A 25,302-nucleotide genomic window follows, 5' to 3' on the forward strand; every position below is an offset into this window, starting at 1 on the left:
ATCAGCTTTCTACACGGTTAATGTTACACACCTGTTGAGTGTGTAACGTACCGTGTCGCACGTACAGATTCGATTATACGACGAGAAAATGCAAAAAAAAAGAGAAACTTGGGAGGAGGCAGGGAAGGGAAGAAAGGAGCTGAACGGATGGAGCAGCCTTTATACTGTATCTTGGGGCCCACTCTCTGTGCCCAAAGTAATGGTTTGACTGCAATTGATTTCTGTAAAGAGGAGCTTGCCTTGAAGAGCCGTTTTCTTTTTTACTCCATTTTCATTATATGTGCCTTGCGATTACTTCTGTGATTTGGTCGCAGTCTATATATATATATATATATATATGAAATGTGCTGATGAAGAATTTATCCGCGTAGGTACTCCTTTTTGACTCCATGCGTATGTATATATGTATAGTTGCTCTGTACATGCGCAACGAGGGCAATTGATCATTCATTTTATATATATGTATGGTGTTGATTACTTCTCTTTAGGCCATATTGGTCCGCATGTATGCTTCACCATATTCGCCTGTTTTGTTTTGTTGCCTTGGGTAACTCAGCTTTGATGTATATCTGCATGTTGTAAAGCAACTTTGTGTCTATCTCCTTTTGTGTGTGTGTGTGGACGCCTTTGCGGTGGGTGAGGATATGGGGGTTTGCTGCGTTCTTAATGTTATCTTGTTTGCACCAGCCCCGCACGAGGCGTTATGAGGGTGACGGTGTCGACTGTGGCCGAGGCGGCTCGCACGCCCAGGTATACACCGTGTCCCACACTCCATCAGGGGCTGATTCTCTTTTTAGGGTCCGTGCACTAGTACAGTTTAATTACACTTTTTTTGGTCTTCTAGCTTGCGATCTGTGACGTACGTGTACGTTTCCGAAGCTCATGGGTGCGGGTGAGTTTATACAGAGACCACGCCCTTCACAAATCACTGGAAGGGGGGCGAACTGCGATGTAGGGATGAAGCGATGGGAATGTTGTGGTGGAGCGGCTGGAACGAGAGATTATTCTTTACAGCACGTGGTTCGTTGCATTTTTAGCGTGAGACGACTAGTGTTGCCGCCGGCAATTTTTTAACACGTCCAACTGCGAGGAGATGCCCGCCGTTGTTTTATTTATTATTTTTTTGTGTATTTTGGCTTGCGGGTGATACTCTTTCCGTCAGTCCGCATGTGCGTGTTTCTTGCGGATGGGCCTTGGCTTTATTGCGCATTCAAGGCTAATGGGACGGAATGTTTTTTTTTTTTGGTGCGCCAAAGATAAGTGTCTCGGAAGCCATATTATCACTTGTTTTCCCCCTTTTGTTATGTATTATAGTAGTTGCTGCTGTCGCTGTTTTTTTCTTAGTTGTTTCCCATTCTTCCCCACACCGTGTGCTCCGCACACAGGGAGTCGCAAGCAAGGACTTCCTTATCTGCATATGCCTACTGGACGTCTCATCCACCCCCTACCCCCTCCTTTGGAAGGAAAATATCCGTGGGAATTATTTTCCTTGTGGCTTCGGTATTTGTTTTTTTTTTTCTTGCGACACCGTGGCAAAGGAAAGTAACATCTATTTGAGAGTGCAGTGTATTGCTACTTCTGTCGCTTGGGTGACAGAACAGATATGAGGCGCCTCGTTATTCTCAGCCGAAGCTTGAGTGCTGGTGCGGCTGATACCGCCGTCGTGGGCCCTTTTGCATCCTCTTTCCGCTGGCAGGCCACGTATGCCCATGGCGTAGAGGAGTCTGCGTCCACATCCTCGTCAGACGGAGACACGTCTCAAGGGAAGGCGCGGGCGAAGGAGAAGGAGAAGGAGGAGGCACATGCGAAAACGGATGCTCTTGGAGCCCCCAGTGCAACGGGCAAACGTCGCAACATTGTGGTAATGAGCAACACCACCAAGGCGGTGTATATTCACCCAGCGAACCATATTGCCTCCTGGTATTGGTTTGTCACGGATTTCCATAAATGGTTTGTTGGTATCGTATTTTTTTTTGTCGGATCACAGCTGTTAGCTCGTTACCGTTTATCAAAGATGAACACAGTGGTTCAGGCGCAACTGGGAGAAAACCTCCTTGACCAGCGTACGCGGGACCTTTTGAGTGACATTGAGGTGCTGCGGCGCAAGGATCCTCTTCGGCTAGAACAGGAGGCGAATGTGTTCCACGAGCAGTTTTGGAAGCGACGCGCCATTGCTGTGTCCGAATCTAGGAACGAGGTTCGTAGAGTGGAACTGCAGCGGGGTCTGCTTCAAGGTCAGGCAAGAGGAACCGACATGACGGAGTGGCTAGGAGCCAAGGCGAAGGACAATGAAGAGCGTGAAGTGGCGCGACGGACACAGGACTACATTCAGGGTTTCCACCAGCACCTCAAGTCGAAGCGTCTCATTTGAAAATCTCTGCGTCTTCAAGAAAGAAAAAAAATATGCCTTATTTGCGGAAACGCGTCGCCACTCTTTTTTGTTTTGTTTTTCTCACATCAGCAGACCTGCAGACGCTGTGATGTTGTTATGAAGTAGAAGAGGAATGAGCTGGGCACCGGTGAGACTCACTTTTTCTTTTTCTTTTTGCTTCCTTTCTGTGTGTCTGTGTTATTTATGTCTCTGGGCATCCATTCGATCCACGTGGACACGTTTTGGTGGCGTACTCTGCAGTTATTTTTTTTTTTTTTGCAACTCACAGGCTTTTTTTTGTCACGATAGTCCACGATGGCGAAGCTGCTTGAGGCCGTGAGAATGCAGGCCACCGCAGCCGGCCTCATCGCCGGCACGATTGCTTTGTCAGTATTTTTATTTACCAGCTGGGGCAGCGTGGTGTCTGCTTTTGTTGTGTCCTTTTTTTTGGGTCCGTTGGCGTCACCATCGTCGTCAGCTTTTTTTTCAGAGGCGGTGCTGCTTCTATCATGCGTGGAGACGATAAAACATGTCACTCTGGCGAACTACATGTGCTTTGCGCTGCTGCTCATGCTTGTCCTTCTGCTTAGTTCTGTGGAGGAGGCGCTCGTTGTCGTGAAGGAATCACTGCAGAAGAAGGCAAAACTCCCCTCGACGGAGCTTCTTCGACAAATGAACGGGAGCTACGAGCGTGCCTTTGCTGTTAGTGGTAGTGCTCACAAAATGAAACAGCTGTGTGATGGAGCGAAACGCCAAGGACAGATGTGATGCGGGAGCGTCAGTTGTACCATCCCTTCTTTGAAGAAGTGTGTGTGTGTGTGTGTTTGGGTGGGTGTAGGAGCGATGTGGGCATGACACGTAATGCTAGCAGAGTTCGTCGTTGCATCAAACAAAAAAGGGAGTGTGCTGGCGAGGGCAAAGGTGCAAATGAGTTTCTCCTTTGGCGCTTACTTTTATGTTTTGTCGTTGCTTCTATTCCAAACTTCTCACACTTTGATGCACACGCACACACACGTATCGTAAATACATGTGGGTGTGGGTGTGTAAATTTGACCAATAGAAATTAAGGGTAAGAGGGCCCTGGAGAGGTGGAACAGGGATAAAAAAAAAAAAGACTGTGGCGATGCAACGGCTGACAAGAAAAAGTTTTTTCCGTTACACGAGACTACTGCGACGACGCTTTGTGCCTCCATGGGAGCGCGACGGCAAGTCTGCAGATGAGTTTTTTTCAGGTTTTATGCAGAGTGCGAACCCGATGCTCACACGCCAAAAGCAGAAGGAACGCCGTGAAAAGGCAGAGAGAAAATATGTTGAGGAGGCATCATCTCCTGCGGAACTGCAGCGCATCGAGGCTGTTCACGCACACAATGAGTCTGTTTTGGATCAGCAACGAAACTTTTTGCCTTATGGGGCGAAACCCGTGGTTTATTTTGAACGCAGTCGGATGGCAGCGCTGGGCGAGTATGAAATGATGTTGCAGTCCTCAAGTGTTGCGGCGGGTGCTGTGGACTACTCTCCAGCGGTGCGGGAGATGTTGCGAACGGATTTGCAACAAAAGTTGCCGTACCGATATGAGTCGTATGTTGAACCTTGTGGCAACCAAGCGCTGTGGCCGTTGCACGGTACGGCTGGGATTGTGCTTGATATTGACGGTGTTGTTTACCGATCACATAAACTCATTGAAGGCTCCGACACCGCAATTCGTAAGATGATGGAGTTGCGCATCCCTTTGCTTTTCATGACAAACGGTGGCGGGAAATCCGAAGAAGAAAAGGCAAAGGAATTATCACAGCTTGTTGGATGTGAGATTGATCCGTCACAGATTATTTACGCCCAAACCCCAATGCAGTTGCTCGCGCCCATGTATAAAGATCAAAACGTACTGATTGTAGGCTGCCCACGCTGTGCCGAGGTAGCGAAGGTGTACGGCTTTCATCGTCCCATTTCTATTCTTCAATTTCAGGCGGAACATCCGGAGTTAGTGCCGTACAAAAAATGGGGTGAATTAAAGAAGTGTGAGGCTGGCACGGTTGCCTTTCCGGAAATATCGGCTATCCTCCAGTTTAATGATCCAGATGACGCCTTTAGTGATTTACAGACCATACTGGATGTTCTCTTGTCCCCTCGGGGGCAAGTTGGCCGTTATGTGTCAAGCACACAATGTGTTCCGTACTTTGTGTCAGCGGATGATTTGTTCTGGGCGACGGAAGCTCCACTACCACGTCTCGGTCAGGGCGCCTTTCGTGAAATGTTGTCTGCAGTGTTTGAAAGCGTTACTGGACATGGACTACATGTGACAACATACGGAAAGCCGCGTGCCATTGCTTACGCGTTTGCGGAACGTCGTATGGGGGAAATATCGGCGAAATTAGGGTGGGATCCGAAGGCTCTTCGCGCCATTTTCATGGTGGGCGATAACATTGATACGGATATTGTTGGCGCCAATGCGCGAGGCGGCTGCTGGACGTCAGTTCATGTACTTTCCGGCATCGGTGTTACCCCTGTCGCACGGCGCACCCTTGCAGAGGATGACGTGGAGTTCGAGTGGTTGGAGGCAAATGTCTCCAAAACGCCTCATTATGTCGCACCCACGCTGGATCACTTCTTTCGGGAGCTCTTGGCGTTTCCAGAGTCAGCCATGCTGCAGAACAAGAAGCCCTACTATGGAATGCCGAACCCTGTAGACCTCCGCGAACAGTACAACTTTCCAACAAGCAATTAATCAAAGGGTCGCCTCCCTCATTGTTGTAGTTGCTACTTAAATTTAAAGCGATACACTTGTTGCAACGCGTGTGATCTTTCTGTAATGGAGGTGTGTAATGTGTTCGTTAATTGGTTGAGCTCTGTACTCTGTGTGCGGAGGAAAAGGGAGGGAATGTTCACATGTGGAAGTTTGTTTGCTTTTGTTTTTTGCTTCTTTGGAGTCTCAACTCCTTCTTGAGAAGGAATCGGTTTGGAATGTGCACTGTGCTTCATCCTCGTTGCGCCCCTTCTGTCCTTTTCTTGTGTTTAATTCCTTTTTGCTTGGCTTTGTGGCGGACAGACTCACAGGCAGGCAAGTGCTTTTTTTTGGATGGTGGACGTGGACGTGAAGAGTGCAGGGGAGGCACTCCTTAAAAACCCGCAGTTCATGGAGCTCTTCCAGCGAGCTCTGGGTGGTGAGGAAAAACTCCGGGACATACCACCGGAGGGCGATCCACGCCGTGAGAAGTGGCTGCGTGACATCCAGCTGAAGCTGCAAGAGGAAAGCCGAAATGCCATGAAAGACAAACTGGAGGAGATTCAAAGCGATGAGAACGGGCAGTGGATGTATGTCCTTCCAGAGCCGGGTTTCTGCGTCAAGTGCACCACAGCTGGTGGCGGCAAGATTTTTCTGAACGTGTGCCGGCACCAACGCATTGCCGAACCCATTCCAATTGAGGAGGATGAAAACGCAGAGGAGATGAAGTTTAAAATTCCGCTGAGTTGTGGGCAGGCGCGCCCAGATACAGACAAGAGTGGAAAACCATGCAAGGTGTATGACGTCATCGTGAACCCATCGACGGTGCAACGGTGCTCAAAAGACCATGAATTCCGCTGCTTTGTCGTCTCACTGTGTATTCATTGGATCAAACAAAAATGCGAACCCACGCTGAATGCGGAGGAGTACAGAAATATGAACTTCAAAGTGAAGGGAGTTTTAGAACCGCAACGAATCCGTTTATCTACCATACCCAAAGCAGCAAATGCTATGGGAGATGAAATTCGTCTACCCCAAAGCAGAGGTGCGGCGTTGCCCCCAACAAACGTGGGTGGCCGCAGTGGCACAGGAAGTCTTATACAAGAGGTGACGAACCCACCATTAAACTCCGATAGAGTCTTGCAGTCTGGGACTACGAAGACGACGACGGCAACGACTACATCGTCTGCAGCATCCCAAAAGGAAGAAAGAGCAACTCCGTCGCTTGTGAAGTTGCAAGGTGAGGGAGAGTACGATTGGTCAAGGCACGCTAAACCGATGCTTAACCCCTACCTGCGTGAAAATGTTCCTGCCGTGTATGTGGTTGAGGTCTGTATCCCGACAGTGACCTCCATTGCAGAGGTGGAGGTCCGAGTTACGTCCCGGTCTGTGGAGCTTAGTTACGTGGACGCAGAGAATGATGCGCCATTCTTAACCATACCGCTGGACTATCCAATAGACGAAGATGCACCCAGCGCGAAGTTTGTTCGAAAGACGCATATGTTAAAAATGCGACTTTCAGTAAAACTTCCGGACGAGACGAGTGAGCTTGCCACGAAGGCGGAGCGTGATGCTGACGAAATTGAGGAAGAAGAGAAGCGGCTGGCACGTGAGGAACGCGAAAAGGAGCTTGAAGAACACAAAAAGCGTGTCGAACGGGTGCGAGAGGAGGAAGAACATGTCATGAAAGAGCGAAAAAGTTATGTGGAAAATTTGGCAGCTGTTCAGGAGGGATCGATGCCTCCTAGTCTTAAGGAGGAGTTGGAAAAGCTTCCGCCGGATCAGCTCCGTGTTATGCTGCAGCGGTTAGAAAACAAAATACGCAAGGGAGATTCCATTGATGAAATGCTGGATAAATTTCCTCCGTCTATGATAGACGCCATTTGTCGTCACATTCGTGACAAGTTGGGACTCGAGCAGAGGCCGCCGCCGAGTTGCCTACACAAAGAGCCACCGACGGCAAATTCTGGCGCTGCCGCCCCGGTGCAGACAGCGAAAGGGGAAGCAGAAGATGTAACTCAAGAGGTGGAGGTAGAGGAAGGACGTGTTGAATACAACTTCGCAAAGAAGTCTGAGAAGTTATTCGGAGTAGCGTTCCACAATCGATATCTTTTTGCTCTGGACTGACATGGGGAATTTAGTGAGGCACTGGAGATTGAATTATGGTAGGGTGTGTGGTGGTTCCGTGAGCCCCTTGTTTTTTTTTTTCGTTTCCCTTCCGTGGTCGCGTATTACCCGCACAGGCATATACGTGCAATCCCTCTGAGAGTACGCGGGGAATTTTAAAAGTTCCTTTTCTAGGTGTGTTTTTCTTTGTTGCCTCTCCGTTGGTATCTACCAAAAGAGCAAGCGTTGTCATTTCAGCACAGCGCAATATATACATTTTTTTTTCTTTCTCTCACTGTTGTGAGTGGCAGGACGAAAAAAAAAAAGAAATGGGCGCAAATGGGTATGTGTGAATGCACGGGAGGTGTTCGTAGAAAAGAAGAAAGTCCCATGACAACGGACGTCCCACTCGCAGGAGGGACGGCGACGGGAAAAAAATGCGGCTCTTGCATTGTTTCCCCACCTCTTAGCAGGGGGAGGGAGGGCTGTTTGCCATTTTTTTTTGTTTTTGCCACTCCACTTGTGCCATGTTGTGGATATTTGGGTAATAAAAACAGCCGTAGAGGGGAAGGGCAATTGAGAAGGGAACACGACAAAAAATGGATGTTGCGCCGAACAACCTGTCGTTATGTACATTTATTTACAGTGCTGGTTCCTGTTAGCAAGGTGAAGGCGCCTCAGTTCCATCAGTAGGGAGAATCTTGGGACGCTAAAAAAGTGCTGGTGGAGGCTGAGTCATTGATTGGCAAAGCAGCCCTTGGGGCCGCGTTTGATGTCCTGGTAGACCTATCGAATTTTCACAGGCAGCTAGAGTTGGACCGCATCCTGGAGGAGTGCATCATGTTCTATCGCGCTGAGCTCTATAAGCCATAAGCCTTCTGTCACTGACCCTTTTCAGCGATTGCAGTTGCATGAGACGGTCATGGCGGCAGGGTATTACCAGCGGTCAGCAAAGACGAGTGTCCTTAAGGGGGAAAGTACGAGGTTTGTGTTGCATCACTACAACTTTGATCTCCGTCGCGATATGTCGATCTCTCGCACCGTCAAAAAGGTCCTTCGTGAGGATTGCACCTCAACCACCGAGTCAGACAAGTTACTGGGCCATGTTCTTCTTTTGGAGCGGCGTTTGTTTGGCCGGATGCGCTTTGCGCCAACGGTGGGGAGGCGATGGTTCGTGCTGGGACTCCCACTGGAGGATATTGAAACCAAGGCAAACGTTCATCGTGTGCTTGATATCCCTGCCGTGAGGAAGCACGACAATTTTGAAACTAAAGAAGCAGGTCTTGGAGAGCTCTGGAATAAGATTATTGTACTTCCCAAGCCTGAGCCGACTTTCAGCTTTTATGAAGATGGCGACATGGAGACGCAGATCGCAGAGAAGGATTTAAGGTTGGAGTGCCGGATTCAAAAGCCTGCACCCCCCTTGGAATTTTGAGATCGTGTGAAGGATACACTGTTGCGATATTGGGTGATTTGGTTTTCCCTGTGGATTATGTTTTTTTATGGTGGTTGAGGAGATAATTACTCTTCTGGCATTAATATTCCTAAAGTGGCGTCAGGCGCAAATACTTGAAGAGGAGGCGGAGAAGACAGGGGGCACAGTCTACATTGCGTCAGCCTCAGGTCACTCAAGGGATAGTCTCTGACTGCGTGTATAAGTCATAAGAGGGTTATCCACGTTATTATTATTATTATTATGTGTTGTTTTTTTGCCCCTTTTCCCTGAGAAAAAAAGTGGGTAGATATGTTGCTGTCAAAATGCAGTGAATGCAACTGACAGACGTTGAGGGGGAGAGATGAGGAAACAGTAACAACAACAACACTAAGGGTTTGCATCCATGCACGTGTGTGCAATATACGTATGCATCTGTTGTGCAAAATGGACGGTGATCTTCATCATGTTTTTGGTTTTTTTCTCCGACTGTACGTTTTTTTTTTTTGTTGTTGTTTTATGCGTTTTTGTCGGAAGTCAAGACTATCTTCTAAGCTGGGGGTCTTAATAACGAACAGCAAGTGAAGAAACAAAAAGGAAAGAGAAGCTTGCACGCAAAATAACGAAGAAGAGGGGCCAATGGTAAAGCGTTTCAGTCATCTCACATGCGCGAGACTCTTTTTGATGTTATTTTTCTTTTTAGTGACCGTCATGTTTACCTTTGCTGCATACGATTGGGTTTACATGAAACGTCGCAACAGCCTACAAGCAATTCTACTGGAAACGAGAGCGCATTTTGTGCAGGTGGACACAAATTTTCCCACTGAGACGTATTACAAACTATGGCGGTATTACGACCCCCATGCGGATGGATATAGGCACCCACAACGTCCTGGATTTCCTGCGGTGCCTATTGTTTACATTCACGGCAACGGTGGTTGCTACGAGGACATGCGATTCTTCGGGCGAGTTATTGGCGAGGTGAACGTGAAACTGCGCTATCAACGCACAGCTCGGTTTCAAGAAGACGTAAAACGCACGCTGTTTGAGTTATATAGGCGTGAGGGATGGGATATGCCTGCCGATGGGGAAGAAATCCCTAAGGATATTCAACAGAGGGCTGAGGAAATGGTGATACAGAGGACACCCCTTTTGAACACAGAGGTCTTTGCTGTGGACTTTCTAGAGGAGTCGAACACTCATGATGGTCTGTTGATGACGAAGGAGGCTCGCTTTTTGAATAACAGCGTTTATTTGCTGCTGCATGCGTTTCTGGGTCACTACCGCGAGGTCCTTTTGCATGCCACAGGATCTCTAAGGAGGAGCCATGAGGAAGAAGTGTATATCCCCAGTACTGTAACCAATGCTGAGGTTGAATATGTGGACAGCTTGTGTAGTCGCGATGAACTCAAAACGGAGGAGTCGAATGAAGTTTGTTTGGTTGCAAAGGAACAGATTCGTCGCTTCTCTTCTTTAGAGCGCATACGGCAAGAAGTAGAGCGAGTACGAAAAGAAGGTATTTGGATCTGGACAGAATCGATAGGGGGTCAATTAGCTGTGTTCGCCGCAGTTCTAGATCCACAGCTATACGCCGGTGTTGTCATGGCTGGAGCGCCATTGCGATATCCTCCGATGCTCTTTGATACCGGATGCGTCTACTACAACCGGGTCGTACATGGTGCTGCTGTTTTCTCCTATGCGTACAACCATACATCTACACTGGATTGGGGCAAGATTGTTGGCTCCACCGATGCTGCCCAAATTCTCTGGAACTTAGGAAAGGTTCCTGCGCAGGACGTAGCAGCTCGAGTGAGTCGTGTTCGTATGATAACCATAAATGGGGGTGCATTGGATGACATCATCCCACCACACTCGTCTTTTTTGCTTCGTTCCACGGGACGTTGTGCGGCTTCTGAAGATCATCAGAAAATGCTGAAGTTGGCTCCTGTTCACGTGCGACGGCGAGATGTATCCACGGAAGAGTTGCGCGGCTGTGGCATGCCACTTAGTCATCGAGGTCTTGTCTTTTCTCTTCAGCTCCTGGATGTTGCAGCAGATTCTTTGATACGGGCATCTTTGACCTCGCTCTCGAGTGCGCTTCCGAGCGGGGAACCTGCTGACGCTTACTGGAAAGACCAACTATTTCCAAGTATCGTGGAGACCCTTCCCCGCACACTTGACGCGTACCGCGCGGATGAGTTCATGTTTGTAGCGTCCCTAAGTGAATCCACTAGGGAATCCACTAATGAGGTCTCGTATCACATGACGAATACTTCTCATGCCCTAAATAAAATAGAGAATATTTGTGTGCAGAGTAAGGCAGTACTGAATTTGCAGGAGATCCCAGTAGAAGAAGATGATAACCCAGAGTCATGGGAGGCATTGCATATTTTTATTGGCGCCACAACCTACGCCCCAGAGGAGGTTCGTTGTCCGCAATTACGTTTGTTGCGTGTAGGAGAGAAGGACGAGGTTCCACACACAGAAGTTATATCACGTGCTGCAACGAAACTTCATCTTCCCATACGTCGGAATGACACTGTCGCTGAGCCTGGGACTGTTTTGCAAACAGTCATCAGCTTTCAGGTTCTCCAGAAACAGCGTGGAACCTCACCGGAGTGGGTGCGACCACAGTTTTGTTTTTCAGTAAAACGTGAAAAGGTGTTTGCAAAACAGTTTTCCTTCGTTCAGCACGACAAAGTTGACCCGTTAAATGGGATGGAGGCCCCGACTGTGTCTCATGATAACCTTGCTTCAGTAAACGGAAACGACCAACTCTCCGTGGAAAAGTACGGCAGATTTGTCCTTATTCGTAACATAGACAGCGTGTCGTTGGAGACAAATATGGTTGTAAGTGTGAATAACAGGGTCGTCTTTCCCCACATCATGTGTGGTTCTTTCCGATCTTTTCGCATTACGTTTCGAGGAACAGAAGGAGTAGCCCCGGACGAACCAGGGTCTCAACAACAGTACTTCTTTGGACCCTATGAGACAGAAAAACACACATTTCATTACAGTTGGCGTCCGTTTTTTACAGTGCCATTTAACTTGAGAAATGTTTACGTGGTGTACGTTATATCTGCGGAGGAAGAGCCATCTATTCATGTTGGAGACTTGGAGTTAAGTCAGACGCCTCGCTGGGGTGAATATGAGTATTGGGTGTGGTGGCTTGGACGATGGACAATGCGTTTGATGGCGGTGCTATCAACCCACTCGCTCTCTGGTAAGTTTGCAGGTTGTTATACCCTGCTTTTCCTGAGTGTTCACGGATGCTTCGGTGTGAAACATTTTGTTGGATCGCCTAGGACGAGGTGGATTTTCCCTAGTCTTCGCAAACTGCATCCTACTCTTTTGGTGCTGGTTGTTACACTGGTGTTAGAGCACCTCAGTTGTACTGTGGCCCGTACTTTATTAACTGTATGTCTCAACCAGGATCCTCCGCTACGTAGCGACGACGAATTGACTGCGATGATGGATATTAAAGAAAAACTAACGCTGGTATTCCTGTATGCGCTTCCTCCACGCTATGAGGCCTGCAAGTATTCCTGGATACGCATGCAAAGTGTGGCCCCCAGTGATGTACAACTAGATTACATGTTGCACATGGTTTGGGCATTGTGCTTTGTCGTATTTATGACTCTATGTGAGTTTATTATGTGGTGTTGCATGTGGCCATTTTCTTTCCTTCTTCGTGCTTTTTTAAAAATCCGTTTGCGCAGTGAGGTGCCTGTTTGGCGCTTGGTGGCGGTTTGGTCTATTCCTGTTATCATGCATCTGACTATCCCGTGGTTGCACATATCAATTACAACAACAGTGGCCTGTTTGTTGGCATATGCCATGTTGTGGTGTTTCCCATATAATTCGTATGACTGTGCCGGGCCTCAATATCGTTGGCTGTGCTTTATGCTCACCATGCTGTTGCAATTGACCTCCCATGTTGAGGGACTAGTGCTCGTTGTTCGAAATTACATTATGTCGCCACCGGTGGTGCTAACGGACGCAGAACGTTACAGCACACTTCCAGAGCACCAGCTGGCGTTTGTGGTGGTTCAGGGCGCATTGGCGGTTGTGTATGGCACGTTTTATCTATCGCTCCGGCACTGTGCCACTATGGAGGCTGAAGCTGCAGTGAAGGCAAAGAGGGTTAGAAACCCCACAAAAAGTGGATTGCAGTTAAAAGAATCTCCAGATGGGGAAAAACAATTGTCTTACTTTTTAGGTGACATTGGTCGTTGGTATCCTCGATTTGGACGGGTTCTGAAAATCATTTCTAAACTTGTGATGTTTTTTGCACTATGGATGAGTTTGGTTGCTGTGCGCCGACCGCTGGAAGGCACCATCACCCTGTATGGCGTCTGCTTGACCGCGTTGTTCATGGCGCTTGTGCTAGTTCGTTTGTGGTGAGGATTACTGGGCAGTGAATTGACCTTGCCTAGAAGCAGCGGAGAGAGTAAAAGGGCAAGGAAGAGAGCGATTGTTCCTATCAAAATCAACTTGAACGGGGTAGCAGGCTTTTTAAAATTAATATTTTTTTTTTTATCTTCGCTTTCATTGTAGATTTTTTTTTTTGCCCGTGTGGTGTTGGAACCCTAAATTTCCGTGAGTTCAAAATGTCATCGCAAGACGTCTTTATCAGCAGTGTTATGGTGCTACACGTCAGCATGTGGAACTGTTGGGTGAAAAATCTACTGCATTTGTCCCGGGTTTTTTCTTTTTCAACGCGGCACCATCCAACAAAGCCTGGCTGTCGCCCTTCGTGGGCCAGCAGCAACGCGTCAAAAGGGCCAATTTCCGGCTCTTGGTTTCCCACTTTACGAGGTAATTAATCCCGGAAGCATGTTAAAGTGCTCCACGACTTCTCTGGAAAGGCTTTGATTCGTCTTGAACATTACCAAGCAGTCCCCTCGCTTGGGTTTCATCGAATGACTGCGGTTTCCCTGAGCAACCGACTGCGTAAAAAAAAACACAAAAAACAACTATGGGTATGTGGAGATGAATTGATTCGTTCTGTGGCAGTAGGCGATACGAGACCCAAAACTACCGCAGGTACTGGTGTGTTGGTGGGCTGCCATCTAATGATGCAACAAGGAACTACATATTATAAAGGCCTACGGCGCACTTGCATCTGTTGGTGCTCTGGCAAGCGCCAGGGTTTCTTACAAGTAACGCTGGAAAGGGCACAACTTCAGCGTATGCGCCTTTAGGCACTCATTGCTCCGCTGAGGCGTTCCATGTGAGGTGGAGCTTATGCTTCCGTTGCCGCTGCTTGGCGTAGTTGCCAGTTAAAAGGAAGATCAGTCCAAAAACCTTTAAATAACCTTTAAAAAATTAGTGGCCTGAATCCAGGGCACGCTGGACTCTTTAGGATGTCAGCTGTACAGTCTGCTGAATGGCCTATGAACCGTCAGGGAGATAGCCATGCTACTCTTCTCAGAAAAGGACACTCACGTTTTGAAGTGTGGGTGAAGGGTCCGCAGGTGCGTAGCTTCCTTTCATAAGGAAACGCAAACTCCAGACATCACAATAAAGTTGATTCACAGCGTCGTCGGGGTCCTTCGTTGTGGTTTTGTGAAATAATTTAATTATTACGCAAGGTGATGTATACACGAAAGGATAAAAGAGGTCGGCATGCGGACAAACTTTTTTTTTTTACTTACTTAATGGTTTGAGATGGAGGCGGGGACGTCTCTGCGTTTCTCACTTGTATTTTGCCTTATTTGCATAGGTGCATACGTGTGCAGCAATTAATGCCGATGCAAGCATTTATTTGCTTCTGATCGCAATGTATTCTTCCCTTTTTCTCCCTACCTCAGCTCCCAGCACGGGCATGGGATGCGGAGAGATGAGAACCTTCCCTTCTCCCACCCAGCCACACTTTTTTCTTGTCTGCCAGTGCGATGTCATGAGTTGTTTTTCCCTTCTGTGCTTTGGTTTTTTCTTACAGCTCTTCTCTTTCTTTTTTTTTTTCCTTTTTCCTTTGCCTGTATTGCGTTTTCAACCACAGCTGAACGAGGCACATGCCCGTTGCGGCCGAGGAATGGAAGGGGCTAGAAAGCGGCAGCAAGACCGGCTGGTTGTTCAATTATCACCCAACAACGGTGATGACAGCTGAAGAGTCGTCGGTAGAGCGCCAAGTTGGCTCGGGTGGGCAGGCTGCTCTCCATCTGCTTTTTCAGGATCATGACCGCGAACCCTTTTCGGTAAACCTGTTCTATAACCCTTACATTTTTGTCGCTCCAGTGGAGGGGCATGAACACGAGGTAGAGCTGGGTCTCATGTCCCTCTTTGGCCCCCAGCTGATTCACCACATTGAGGTGGTGGAGAAGGAGGACTTGGACCTCATTAATCACTTAAGCGGCCGCAAGCGGCTCTACCTCAAGCTCAGTTTTTGCAACGTGCAAGATCTAACGGTGGTGCGTGGTCGACTTGAAAAAATTGTGAAGCGCAATGCTTCCATGGGTGCTGCAAACTCTTTACTAAATCCGTTTGACAGCTCACTAAGTGAGGTGATGGCCAAATCCTTCGAGGATGACCCCTTAAATACAAACGTGTCTTCTGAGCGATGGTTTGATTGGGTGCATGATGTGAGGGAATATGATGTGAAGTATCACATGCGAGTGGCCATTGATTTGGGCATATTTGTTGGTCTTTGGTACGATGTTACGGTGCATGAGGGGGAGGCAACCGTGAAACGCTGCGATGATAGTGCCTATGCCCCACCAATGCCGACGGTTTGCGCCTTTGACATTGAAACTACAAAGGCTCCACTGAAGTTTCCACAGCCGGAAGTGGATCAAATTTATATGATCTCCTACATGCTGGACGGGCGTGGATACTTAATCATCAATCGTGAGATTGTGTCCATGGACATTCATCCGTTTGAGTACACCCCTAAACCAGAGTACGAGGGAATATTTGATACATTTAATGAACCAGACGAAAGGGCGCTACTACGCCGCTTTTATGATGAGATGCGGAAATACAAACCAAACGTGTACGTTACGTACAATGGGGATTACTTCGATTTTCCTTTTATTCATGCACGCTCTATCTTTCATCAGTTAAACATGCGGGAGGAGATTGGCTTCACGCAAGGTGCGGAGGGCGTCTTTCTCAACCAGAAGATTCCCCACCTTGACTGCTTCTACTGGGTGAAACGAGACAGTTACCTTCCACAGGGAAGTCAGGGGCTGAAGGCGGTGACAAAGTACAAGCTGGGCTACGACCCTATTGAGGTAGATCCAGAGGATATGTTGCCTTTGGCACAAACAAATCCGCAACAGATGGCGTCGTACTCTGTCTCTGATGCAGTATCCACGTGGTACCTTTATCAGAAGTATGTTCACCCGTTTATCTACTCGCTCTCCACGATTATTCCCATGTCGCCAGATGATGTGCTACGCAAAGGATCAGGAGGCCTTTGTGAGTCACTGCTAATGGTGCAGGCATACGCAAACAATGTTATATTTCCCAATAAAAAAGAACAACAGTTGGAGAGGTTTTTTAATGGGCATCTTATTGATAGTGAAACTTACATTGGTGGGCGTGTGGAGGCGCTTCGGAGCGGAGTGTTTCGCAGTGATATTCCCCTAAGCTTTAACATGAGCCCTGACATGTATCAGAAGCTCATTGACGATCTCGACAATGCGATACAGTTTGCATTGGAGGTGGAAAACGGTGTCAAGGTAGATGAGGTGACTAACTACGCAGAGGTGCGGATGGCCATGAAAACAAAGTTAGAATTCTTGCGAGATAATCCACGACAACGCACCAACCCCATTATTTACCACCTTGACGTGGGTGCCATGTATCCCAACATTATCCTTACAAATCGACTGCAACCGTATGCCATTCCTAAAACAGACGTCTGTGCAGGGTGTTGCTTTAATTCATCCATCAACGAGCATCAATGCAAGCGCATCATGACGTGGAAATGGAAAGGGGAATATCTTACTGCTAGTCGTCATGAATATCAACGCATCAAAGCTCAGTTAGAGAATGAGTCGTTTGCGGCGGCAGCGATTCAGCAAGCGAATATATCCGCTGTGCAAAAGAAAACATATGGTAACCGCAAAGGAAATGTCTTAGAGGGTACATCATTTGAGCGAAAGCAGCGTCCTTTTTATAAACGACAAGGTGATGGTTCTGGTGGAGGTGGAGGATACCGACAAGAGGGCAAACGTCAGCGGCAAGAGGCACAACAGGCGCTACTTTCAAGAGAATTTGAAAGAAAAAAAGGAGATGGGAGTGATGATGAGGATGAAGACGAGGAGAATGAGGTGGCAGGAGGGTTGAAGTCCTTTCATAAACTCCAGGGTACGACCCAATTTAGTCTTCTGAAGAAGCGTCTTGCTGAGTATAGCCGGAAGGCTTACGGTAAAATGCATGAATCGCGTGAAATTTTACGCACTGATGTTGTATGCCAACGAGAGAACTCATTTTACGTGGATACGGTCCGTTTGTTTCGCGATCGACGCTACGAGTATAAAGCCGCTCTTAAAACTTGGAAGAAACGACTGGACACAGCCAAGGATAATGACGAGGTCAAACTATGCAAAAGTCGTTGTGTCCAGATGGAGTCTCTTCAGTTAGCACATAAGTGTATTTTAAACTCGTTTTATGGCTACGTCATGCGCAAGGGCAGCCGTTGGTATAGCATGGAAATGGCTGGCATAGTAACATATCTTGGGGCCACACTCATTCAAATGGCTCGGGCCCTTGTGGAACAGATTGGGGTGACGCTTGAACTTGACACGGATGGTATATGGTGTTGTCTTCCCAAGGAGTTTCCCGAAAACTTTACCTTCACGACTTCAAATTCCTTCAAGTCAAAGGTGACAGTTTCCTATCCATGTGTTGTGCTGAACAAGATGGTGCATGATGACTACACGAATCACCAATACCAAACATGCATCGCCCCGGGCGTGTATGAGCGTAGAAGTGAGTGTTCCATTTATTTTGAAGTGGATGGGCCCTACTTGGCCATGCTGTTGCCGGCAAGTCGGGAAGAGGGAAAAAGCATTAAAAAGCGCTACGCTGTATTTAATCCAGATGGTAGACTTGCAGAATTGAAAGGGTTTGAACTGAAACGGCGTGGTGAGCTGATGCTTATTAAGGACTTTCAGTCTCAAGTGTTTCGTCGCTTTCTTGACGGCGGCACCCTTATGGAGTCGTATGCCTCCGCAGCCGTGGTCGCCAACGCGGCACTCGACATGTTGTACTCCAAGGGGGAGGGCTATGAAGTGGAAGAAATTCTTGAAAAGTTATCGGAAAGTAGCAACATGACACGTCGTCTCGCAGAGTACCCAGACTCGCAGAAGTCTTTGGCGTTAACTACTGCCCGTCGCATAGCAGAGTTTTTGGGTCCACAAATGGTGAAGGATAAGGGACTTGCGTGTCAATTTGTTATTTCGCGTCTCCCTGCCGGTCGTCCAGTGACGGAGCGTCCGATTCCTCTCACCATTTTTCGTGCCGACCCGACACTGCGTCTGCACTTTCTTCGTAAGTGGACGGGGGACAACTCACTATCGCCGGATGTCGATCTCCGCCAACTTCTGGACTGGGATTACTACATTGCCAGGTTTAACGTTTGTGTGCAGAAGATTATTACGATTCCTGCAGCACTGCAACAGGTACCTAACCCAGTACCGCGTGTGTCTCATCCAGATTGGCTGCAAAGGCGACTTGAGCAACAAAATTCCAGATTTAGACAGCTTAGTCTAACTGGGATGCTCGCAAAAATGAAGGCAAATCAGGCCGCCATTCCAGATGTGGAGGAACTGGTTCCGGTGGAAGAGGCGACGAGACCCTCTACGATGATGTTGGAAGCGAAGAAGAACGGGACAGATAATGAGATTGTAGACAGTGATTCTGCTGATGATGTCGAGAGCCACTCCGACGATGAAGGTGATCGTATACGACAAGAGAAAGAAGCATTGGAAGAGGAGGCAGTAAATGCCCTCAGGGCAAAGTATTTTGCTCCGAAGAGCACTGTCACACTGGACGCAGCATTTTTCACGGCTCCTGGTGTTAAGATGTGGCTGCAGCGTCAGAAGGAATCTTGGACGCACCGTGCAAAACTTCGTTGTGAGATGGTGGCTGATGCATCTGATAGCCTTTCTGTGGATGGGACGGCCATCAATAATCATTTTATAGACATAAAGTCCAAGGCACTTTCGGCGACGTGGCACATTATGGAGGTGCGGCCCGACAATGAGGAAACGGGAATGGTGACTGTCATTACCGCACTTGAAAAGACGTTGCAAACCTTTCGCTGCGTCGTTCCACGTCGTGTTATCGTAGATGCCAATGCACAGTTTCAGTTTCCTGGTGCAAAGGGGTTAAACAATGCTCGGGTGCTTCCGCGAGGTCGTCTTGCAACAAATTTACAACAGATTGATATTCCCCCTGGAGTTGAGGGGGAGAGGATGCTGAATGAGCTGCAAGCTTCGCGGGAGGACGTTCGAGCTGTTTATGAGAACCACATTACTCGGACGGATGTGTTTGTTGAGAAAATTGGTTGCTGCGCAAATGTCATAGCGGATCTTCATTTACGCAGCACACGTCGTCGTCCCTCCATGCGAGACGTGTTTGAACTGGAGGAGTTGGACAGTACGGTGAGCGGTAATTATCTCCAGAATTCCACGGACAGATATGTGTTTGTTTTTCATGTGGCCTCTGACACTCGCGGTTTGCTCGGTGTGGTCAATCACCACGCAAAAACAGCCGTTGTAGTCATTGTTCAATCTGCATCTGCACCGATTCCAACAATAAATTGGGGTACTCTGGTTCTTGAGGTGGCAAAAGCAATGAACATGGCAATGATCCCACTTGAAGTCATGACGGAAGTTGTCTCGGATGTTACAAGCGGATGGAAGCTTATTCATAGGATCTTAATGGAAGTGATGGAAAGTGGAAGATCCCCGTTGTTTGCTGTTCTTGAGAGTAGTGTGCCAACTTCGCAGCTTTTCGCGCAACGCTCTCTTCCTTATACACTACCGTATTTGCGCGTCCTAGGTGCCGTGGAAGACGAGCGACTGTTGGCTGATCCTTTTCGTTGGGCACGTTTGCTGGCGAAGCGACTTGTGCAACGGTACTATGCCTCTCTCCTTTGGGTAGAGGAGCGTATTGCTTTTAGCCGAATTTCTGGTATTCCTCTTTGTAACCTTGCGCAGGACACTTGTATGCACGTGTGGGATGTGATGTTTAGTCGCTCCCTGCACGCTCGCTCTCACGTCTTGTGGAACTCGCACGACATATGCATTGCCTATGAAGCTGTTGAAGAACCGCCTCGTCAAGTTGTCATGCCAGGCGGATACCTTTCGTGGTGTGTGGAGTTTAGTTTGGCTAGACTGGATGTGGTTGCGGTGTTATTCTCGCAGATGATTCAGGAGGGAGATGACCCTAATCTGCACATCCTGTGTGATCGCGGTGTAACCACACACTTCAATATCCTACGAGATCTTGTCTCGGATCTTCTTGGTCAAGTGGTGGCAAACCCGGCGGCGGATGCCCTTCTCGCAAGCTTTGCACGCTGGATTCGTGATCCAGTGTCTTGCTGCTATGAACCTCGGTTACTAGAACTTGTGAGTAAACTTGCCCATCGCGCTCTCACCACTGTGCTCATTCGTCTGGCAAAACTGGGTGGACGTACCGTAAAGGTGGATGGGGACGCGATTTTTGTGCTTACTCCTAAGCATGCCATTCAGGATGCGGTTAGTTTTGCGCGTTACATGGTGGATTCTCTGCGGGACCAACCCATGTTATTGCTATTGTCGCTCCAACCCATTCGATACTGCTGTCCATTTATGGTTCTTGGCAAGCGGGATTTTGCATGTTTGTGTGTTTCTAGCGAGGATATTCTTGGTTTGAAGGAAACAGAGCAAATGCCACGTGATAGGATGAAATTTGAGAGGGCGTTTACAATCTGGGGAAAGCTGCCCAAGAAGGCAAAGGGTATCTTCCTTCGGCGCGTAGAAAGCACACTGCGTCTCATTTCGGAGGTCCGTGAAAAAGTGCTTCAAGACATTCAGGTAGATCCGACCGTTGTTCTTGCCAACAAAAGCGAACAAATTCTGCTACGGGAAGTTAAAGCCTTTAAGGTGGCAATTGAGGACAAACTGCATGGAGACCTAATCGATGAGGTTCATGGGCTCATGGACCACAAAGACTTGTACGAGGAAGGTGAGTTGCCGAGCAATGGTGCACCTCTCTCAGGCGTTGCCGTGGCGTTGGAGTATACCAAAATCATTTGTCGCTTGCTTGATCTGTTCCACAATGACGGTGTTGTGGGGAAGATGCGCAACAATTGTTTGCGCCTCTGTGGGGTTAGTCCTTTTTCTCCATTAGCACAGCTGATCCCCGACGTTGACGCGGAATGTCGTTTGTTAATGGTGAGGTGCAGTTTTTGCAACCTTGACGTCTATCTTGACCTGGGCGTGCAGGAGAAACGTCTACGCTGCGACAGGTGTAATGCGCCAATTTCTGCGTTTGCCCTTGAATCCCACCTTGTGCGACGTGTCAACGCTCTTGTGATGAACTACTTGCAACAAGACTTCAAGTGCAGTAAATGCAACGAGGTTGCGTCCAGCTACATGAGTCAAACGTGCTGTGGTCCTCTCGTGGGGAAGGGCAAGCCCATCGCGGCTCAGCTCCAGGCAATGCGGAAGGTTGCCCTTATTCAAGACTTTTCATGGCTAAAGGAGAGCGTTGATTTGGCGCTCCGTTTTTCTTAGTTCCACTTGTACCGAAGAACGAAATACGTGGAGTAGATGCATGAGGTTGGTAAAAAGAATCGAAGGTATACAAAGGCGGGAGTAAGGCTGCTGGAAGAAAGGGTGGGCAGGGGTAATTCTACGAAGACCGATAAGTTTTGTTGCTGCAGTTGTTGTTGTTGCTAACACCACCATCACTTTTGTCACATGGAAGCACAGCAAGCTTTGCGGCAAGATGAAAACATTAAAATACAGAAATCCAAAGGCGGTTTTGTTATTTCTATGGCACCTCTTCTTGCACACATTTACTTACGGGGTAAATATGCGATTGGAATAGCATCTTTGTTTGTATATGAATACAGGAGTATATATATATATATATATATTGCCACCGCCACCATCACCACCACCACCATTTCTTTTTTTTTTTGTTTGCTTGATTCTTTTGTGCCAGTACTCCCTTCTGTCCACCTGCATGCTAGCCATAACATGTTTTTTGTCCATGCGACCACGCCACGTCATGTTTACGCCTCCACCTCTTGCTAGGCGTCGGGGTTTGTTTCGCTGTTGGACGTGCCAAAATACATGGGGTTCTTCGAATGTGTGGGTAACGAAAACGACGCAACGCGTCTATCAGGGTGAGTCATGCGAGAAATGTGGAACAACAACAAAGCCTTACTACGTTGGCCGATCAGAGGAATCTATTTTTAATCGTGTAAAGACTCCGCATCCGGTGAAGCCCGCGACATCTAGTAGTCGACATGGAAGGAAGCTAAGACATATGCGGTTTGATTGGCGAGTGCAGCGAGGTCGAAGATGAAAAAAAATCTGGCGCATCTCAACCTATGGAACCACGTGAAATGAGAGTTTGCCACCACCATTTTTTTTTCTGAAGTCCTTAAAGATGGGCGAGATATCGGGTGTGGTGATACAGCTCTTGTTGCTATACTCTTTTTTTTGTTCTTGTTGCCTTGGCTTGGAGTTGGTTTCAAAAGGTATGCCTTTACCGCTTTTTTTTCTCACTTTATTTTTTCTCACCCTGTGCCTTTTACACAGCAAGCGCGCATCTGTGTTTTTCTCTCAAGTCAGAAATACGTCACCATGACTGTGTCACTGTGGCAAGCCATCGTTGCCTGCATTGCTTCCTCAATTACAATGCTTATTGGGGTGCTTATTTACCAAGATCTGAATATAAGGTTTCGAAAGCATCAGGACGCTCGCTTCTTTAACCAACCCGGTTTGTGTAACGTCCTGTACGTTAACTGCACCTCCCCCGCTATCACTCTTTCCTCCACCATGATGATGGGTGAAGTGAAAATATGGGAGGATATTAATCCCACTCATTTCTGCACCGTTCCATCTCCGTTGCGCGTGCCGTGCTGGTGGTCAAAGGAAGGGGCGTTCTTGGGCTATGTGCGAATTGGGCCTATGCCGCCATCAGTGGGACAGTTACAAACGTTGTCCATTGTTCTTATAGCTGTAAGTTCGCTATTTGTTTTTGTGAGTCTGGCGTATCCCCACCTAAATGATGAATGTATTCCCAGATGGTTGCGCTGGGGAAGACGTGAAGACGATCCAAACAGACAACAGCGGCAGGATGATCAAGGGGGTACGCAGATGGATGTTTTGGTGTTGGAAGAAACCAGACTGACCGAGGTGTATCCCATGTCCGATGAAAACTGGAAAGCGGAGGCGATTGCCCGCACCCCGTATGCCAAGATGCGTCTTAAGGTTTTGGAGCGTTTTTTTAATGCGCGACGGCGACACTTACAGCACAACGACGACTCTTCACAACCGTACGCCGGTCTTACCGGGTCAGACTCAGAGTTGGAGTGCGACGATGATGATCTTCGTGTGGACGAATGCTATATATGTCTCTCTCGTTCCCGTCGACGGATAATCTGGTGGCCATGCGGTCATTGGCTCTGCGCAAGCTGTTTGCGTAAGGTTCTGCGGAAGACGTTTAATCGCGGATACGTCTGCTGTCCCAATTGCCGCAGCCTAGTTTTACGGGAGGATCTTCTTATACTGCATTTACTTCCCAGAGTGATGAGTACTGCCGCATAAAATCCCTCTAAAACTTAAAAAAAAAAGGAATAAAAATTATAATTACACTTACAAAGTAGGGACTGATGAAACAATATCCGTTGCGGTGCACTAACTTGGTGTATCGTTGCGTGACAGGAGAAGCACGGTGAAGTGGCTCTTGAAATAAATAGGTGTTTTTCTTTCTTTTCTTGTTTTTTTCAGTTCTGTAAAAAAGACAGCGGCTGAAAATGCAAAGTTAAAATATATTTAGGAAATATGAAAAAAGAACGGAAACTGCGCGCGCGGCGCCTTTTAACATGGTGACAAATTAGGCAAAAAAAAACAATTGAAAAAATAATGAATACTGTCACCCCCTCATGAACGGGATAAATATGTGTTGTATTGGATTTGTTTCTTGCGTGAGCGTGTCTGTGGAAGTCTGTGTCCGAGAAGAACAAATGCGAACAGTAGTGCCTTGGGTCATCGTTATTACTATTACCATCATCACGATTGTCTTTGCTGTTGGTGTGAGTTTGTGTACGGGGTGTTCTGACGTGTGTCGGTCGTTTTTTTTTAATTATTTGGCATGAGTTTATCCCACTGATTGCGAGTTGCTGCAGTGGAAGAAACGAAAGCTTTGACCCTTTTCTATGGCACAGGAATCGTTTTTTTTTTTTTTTTTTTTTTTTGGGAACTCAGCCCAATAATATGCTGAGCACTCCAAATGCTTTTTGGATGCATTTAGAGTTTTGGAAACTAGAAGCAAAAGGAGGCCCTGACCGGTCCGTTTGTCCTCATGTCCTCTAGAATGTGTTAGTGTCTCTCGAAGGAACGTGTAACGCGATGAGGCAATGTGTGTGCCAGCACGTTTTTTTTTTTTTTTACCTCTCTGTGCCTTCGTTCATTGCTTTATTTTCGACTTTTTTTTGCTACTAATGCCGCATTCTAGGCGGCGCGAACGCAAGTTGTTTCTTTGTATTTTTCCACACAGAGTCCCTCTAGGTAATGCCATTCGCGCGGAGGGGCGTCCGGCGATTGTGGCTCACCAAGGGACGCCACTTTGTGAGTGTGTAACAAATCTACGCTTAAGTGGGGGACGTTCGATTCATATTGACCTAGAAATTTTGTCTCCCATTTTTGTTTTATTTTTTCTTGTAGGAGCAGAAGTGAACGCAACATCTTTTCTAGGCGCATATTTCTTGTGTTTTACCCCTTTTAGTCCTATTGTTTTTATTTGCTTTTTTTTTTACTTTTTATCTTCAACCTTTGAGTCTGTGCTGTACTGAGGGTAAGTAAAAATACCAAACATGTCTGTGCTCCGGCTTTCGAAAAAAGAGCTTGATGCCCAAATTTACCGCTACCTTCAGGAGGCGAACTACACAGACGCAGCAGAGGCCATGAAGGTGGCCAATTCAGAGGTTGTTCCGGCAGCTCGCAAGCTTAAGTTCTCGGCACTCATTGCCGCCAAAAATAATATCAATGAGGATTCCGACAGCGACGATGAGCCTGTGCGTAAGCCGACCAAGGCGTCCCCCAAGGCCCCTCCCAAGAAGCCTGTGGCTGACTCCGACAGCGACGATGAGCCAGTGCGCAAGCCGACCAAGGCCTCCCCCAAGGCCCCTCCCAAGAAGCCTGTGGCTGACTCCGACAGCGACGATGAGCCTGTGCGTGTTCCTGCGAAACGTGTTAGTCCTGACGGTGTTGACGATGAGGATGAACAGGTGAGAAAGGTCCACCGGTTTGAAAATGGGGAGAATGGAAACAATGGATTTGGAAATCGTGGTGGTCGTGGCTTCGGTGACCGTGGTGGCCGTGGCTTCGGTGACCGTGGTGGCCGTGGCTTTGGTGACCGTGGTGGCCGTGGCTTTGGTGACCGTGGTGGCCGTGGCTTTGGTGACCGTGGTGGCCGTGGCTTCGGTGACCGTGGTGGCGT

General features: G+C 47.9%; 9 protein-coding genes across 9 annotated transcripts, besides 10 other annotated features; all 9 read left to right on the forward strand.

Moving 5' to 3' along the window:
- The first annotated feature begins 316 nt into the window (after positions 1–316).
- Positions 317–339: a microsatellite.
- A 1,264-nt stretch (positions 340–1,603) lies between these two features.
- TraAM80_02418 (uncharacterized protein) lies at positions 1,604–2,371 on the forward strand (the record flags this gene model as incomplete). Its single annotated transcript, XM_029379421.1, has 1 exon — positions 1,604–2,371. The coding sequence occupies one exon, from the start codon at positions 1,604–1,606 to the stop codon at positions 2,369–2,371; it is 768 nt and encodes a 255-aa protein (XP_029240725.1).
- Positions 2,372–2,686: 315 nt separating this feature from the next.
- TraAM80_02419 (uncharacterized protein) lies at positions 2,687–3,139 on the forward strand (the record flags this gene model as incomplete). The annotated part of the gene is made up of 1 exon (XM_029379422.1): positions 2,687–3,139. One exon carries the CDS (start codon positions 2,687–2,689, stop codon positions 3,137–3,139), a length of 453 nt encoding a protein of 150 aa, XP_029240726.1.
- A 38-nt stretch (positions 3,140–3,177) lies between these two features.
- Positions 3,178–3,207: a microsatellite.
- A 287-nt stretch (positions 3,208–3,494) lies between these two features.
- On the forward strand, positions 3,495–5,093 carry TraAM80_02420 (HAD-superfamily subfamily IIA hydrolase; the record flags this gene model as incomplete). The annotated part of the gene is made up of 1 exon (XM_029379423.1): positions 3,495–5,093. The coding sequence occupies one exon, from the start codon at positions 3,495–3,497 to the stop codon at positions 5,091–5,093; it is 1,599 nt and encodes a 532-aa protein (XP_029240727.1).
- A 351-nt stretch (positions 5,094–5,444) lies between these two features.
- On the forward strand, positions 5,445–7,217 carry TraAM80_02421 (PIH1 domain-containing protein 1; the record flags this gene model as incomplete). The annotated part of the gene is made up of 1 exon (XM_029379424.1): positions 5,445–7,217. The coding sequence occupies one exon, from the start codon at positions 5,445–5,447 to the stop codon at positions 7,215–7,217; it is 1,773 nt and encodes a 590-aa protein (XP_029240728.1).
- Positions 7,218–8,118: 901 nt separating this feature from the next.
- Positions 8,119–8,631, forward strand: TraAM80_02422 (uncharacterized protein; the record flags this gene model as incomplete). The annotated part of the gene is made up of 1 exon (XM_029379425.1): positions 8,119–8,631. The coding sequence occupies one exon, from the start codon at positions 8,119–8,121 to the stop codon at positions 8,629–8,631; it is 513 nt and encodes a 170-aa protein (XP_029240729.1).
- A 244-nt stretch (positions 8,632–8,875) lies between these two features.
- Positions 8,876–8,894: a microsatellite.
- A 445-nt stretch (positions 8,895–9,339) lies between these two features.
- TraAM80_02423 (oligoribonuclease) lies at positions 9,340–13,032 on the forward strand (the record flags this gene model as incomplete). The annotated part of the gene is made up of 1 exon (XM_029379426.1): positions 9,340–13,032. The coding sequence occupies one exon, from the start codon at positions 9,340–9,342 to the stop codon at positions 13,030–13,032; it is 3,693 nt and encodes a 1,230-aa protein (XP_029240730.1).
- Positions 13,033–14,577: 1,545 nt separating this feature from the next.
- Positions 14,578–14,624: a microsatellite.
- A 21-nt stretch (positions 14,625–14,645) lies between these two features.
- Positions 14,646–21,362, forward strand: TraAM80_02424 (DNA polymerase epsilon catalytic subunit A; the record flags this gene model as incomplete). Its single annotated transcript, XM_029379427.1, has 1 exon — positions 14,646–21,362. The coding sequence occupies one exon, from the start codon at positions 14,646–14,648 to the stop codon at positions 21,360–21,362; it is 6,717 nt and encodes a 2,238-aa protein (XP_029240731.1).
- A 134-nt stretch (positions 21,363–21,496) lies between these two features.
- Positions 21,497–21,523: a microsatellite.
- Positions 21,524–21,706: 183 nt separating this feature from the next.
- Positions 21,707–21,727: a microsatellite.
- Positions 21,728–21,729: 2 nt separating this feature from the next.
- Positions 21,730–21,756: a microsatellite.
- Positions 21,757–22,442: 686 nt separating this feature from the next.
- On the forward strand, positions 22,443–23,408 carry TraAM80_02425 (uncharacterized protein; the record flags this gene model as incomplete). The annotated part of the gene is made up of 1 exon (XM_029379428.1): positions 22,443–23,408. The coding sequence occupies one exon, from the start codon at positions 22,443–22,445 to the stop codon at positions 23,406–23,408; it is 966 nt and encodes a 321-aa protein (XP_029240732.1).
- Positions 23,409–23,564: 156 nt separating this feature from the next.
- Positions 23,565–23,595: a microsatellite.
- Positions 23,596–23,612: 17 nt separating this feature from the next.
- Positions 23,613–23,657: a sequence feature (A-rich).
- A 377-nt stretch (positions 23,658–24,034) lies between these two features.
- Positions 24,035–24,058: a microsatellite.
- Positions 24,059–24,676: 618 nt separating this feature from the next.
- On the forward strand, positions 24,677–25,300 carry TraAM80_02426 (uncharacterized protein; the record flags this gene model as incomplete). Its single annotated transcript, XM_029379429.1, has 1 exon — positions 24,677–25,300. A coding segment is annotated over one exon (624 nt), but the record flags the coding sequence as incomplete, so codon positions are not given.
- Positions 25,301–25,302: the final 2 nt, after the last annotated feature.

This window comes from Trypanosoma rangeli, assembly GCF_003719475.1.
Source record: "Trypanosoma rangeli strain AM80 chromosome Unknown Tra_15.4_contig_00055, whole genome shotgun sequence".
Classification (NCBI taxonomy): domain Eukaryota; phylum Euglenozoa; class Kinetoplastea; order Trypanosomatida; family Trypanosomatidae; genus Trypanosoma; species Trypanosoma rangeli.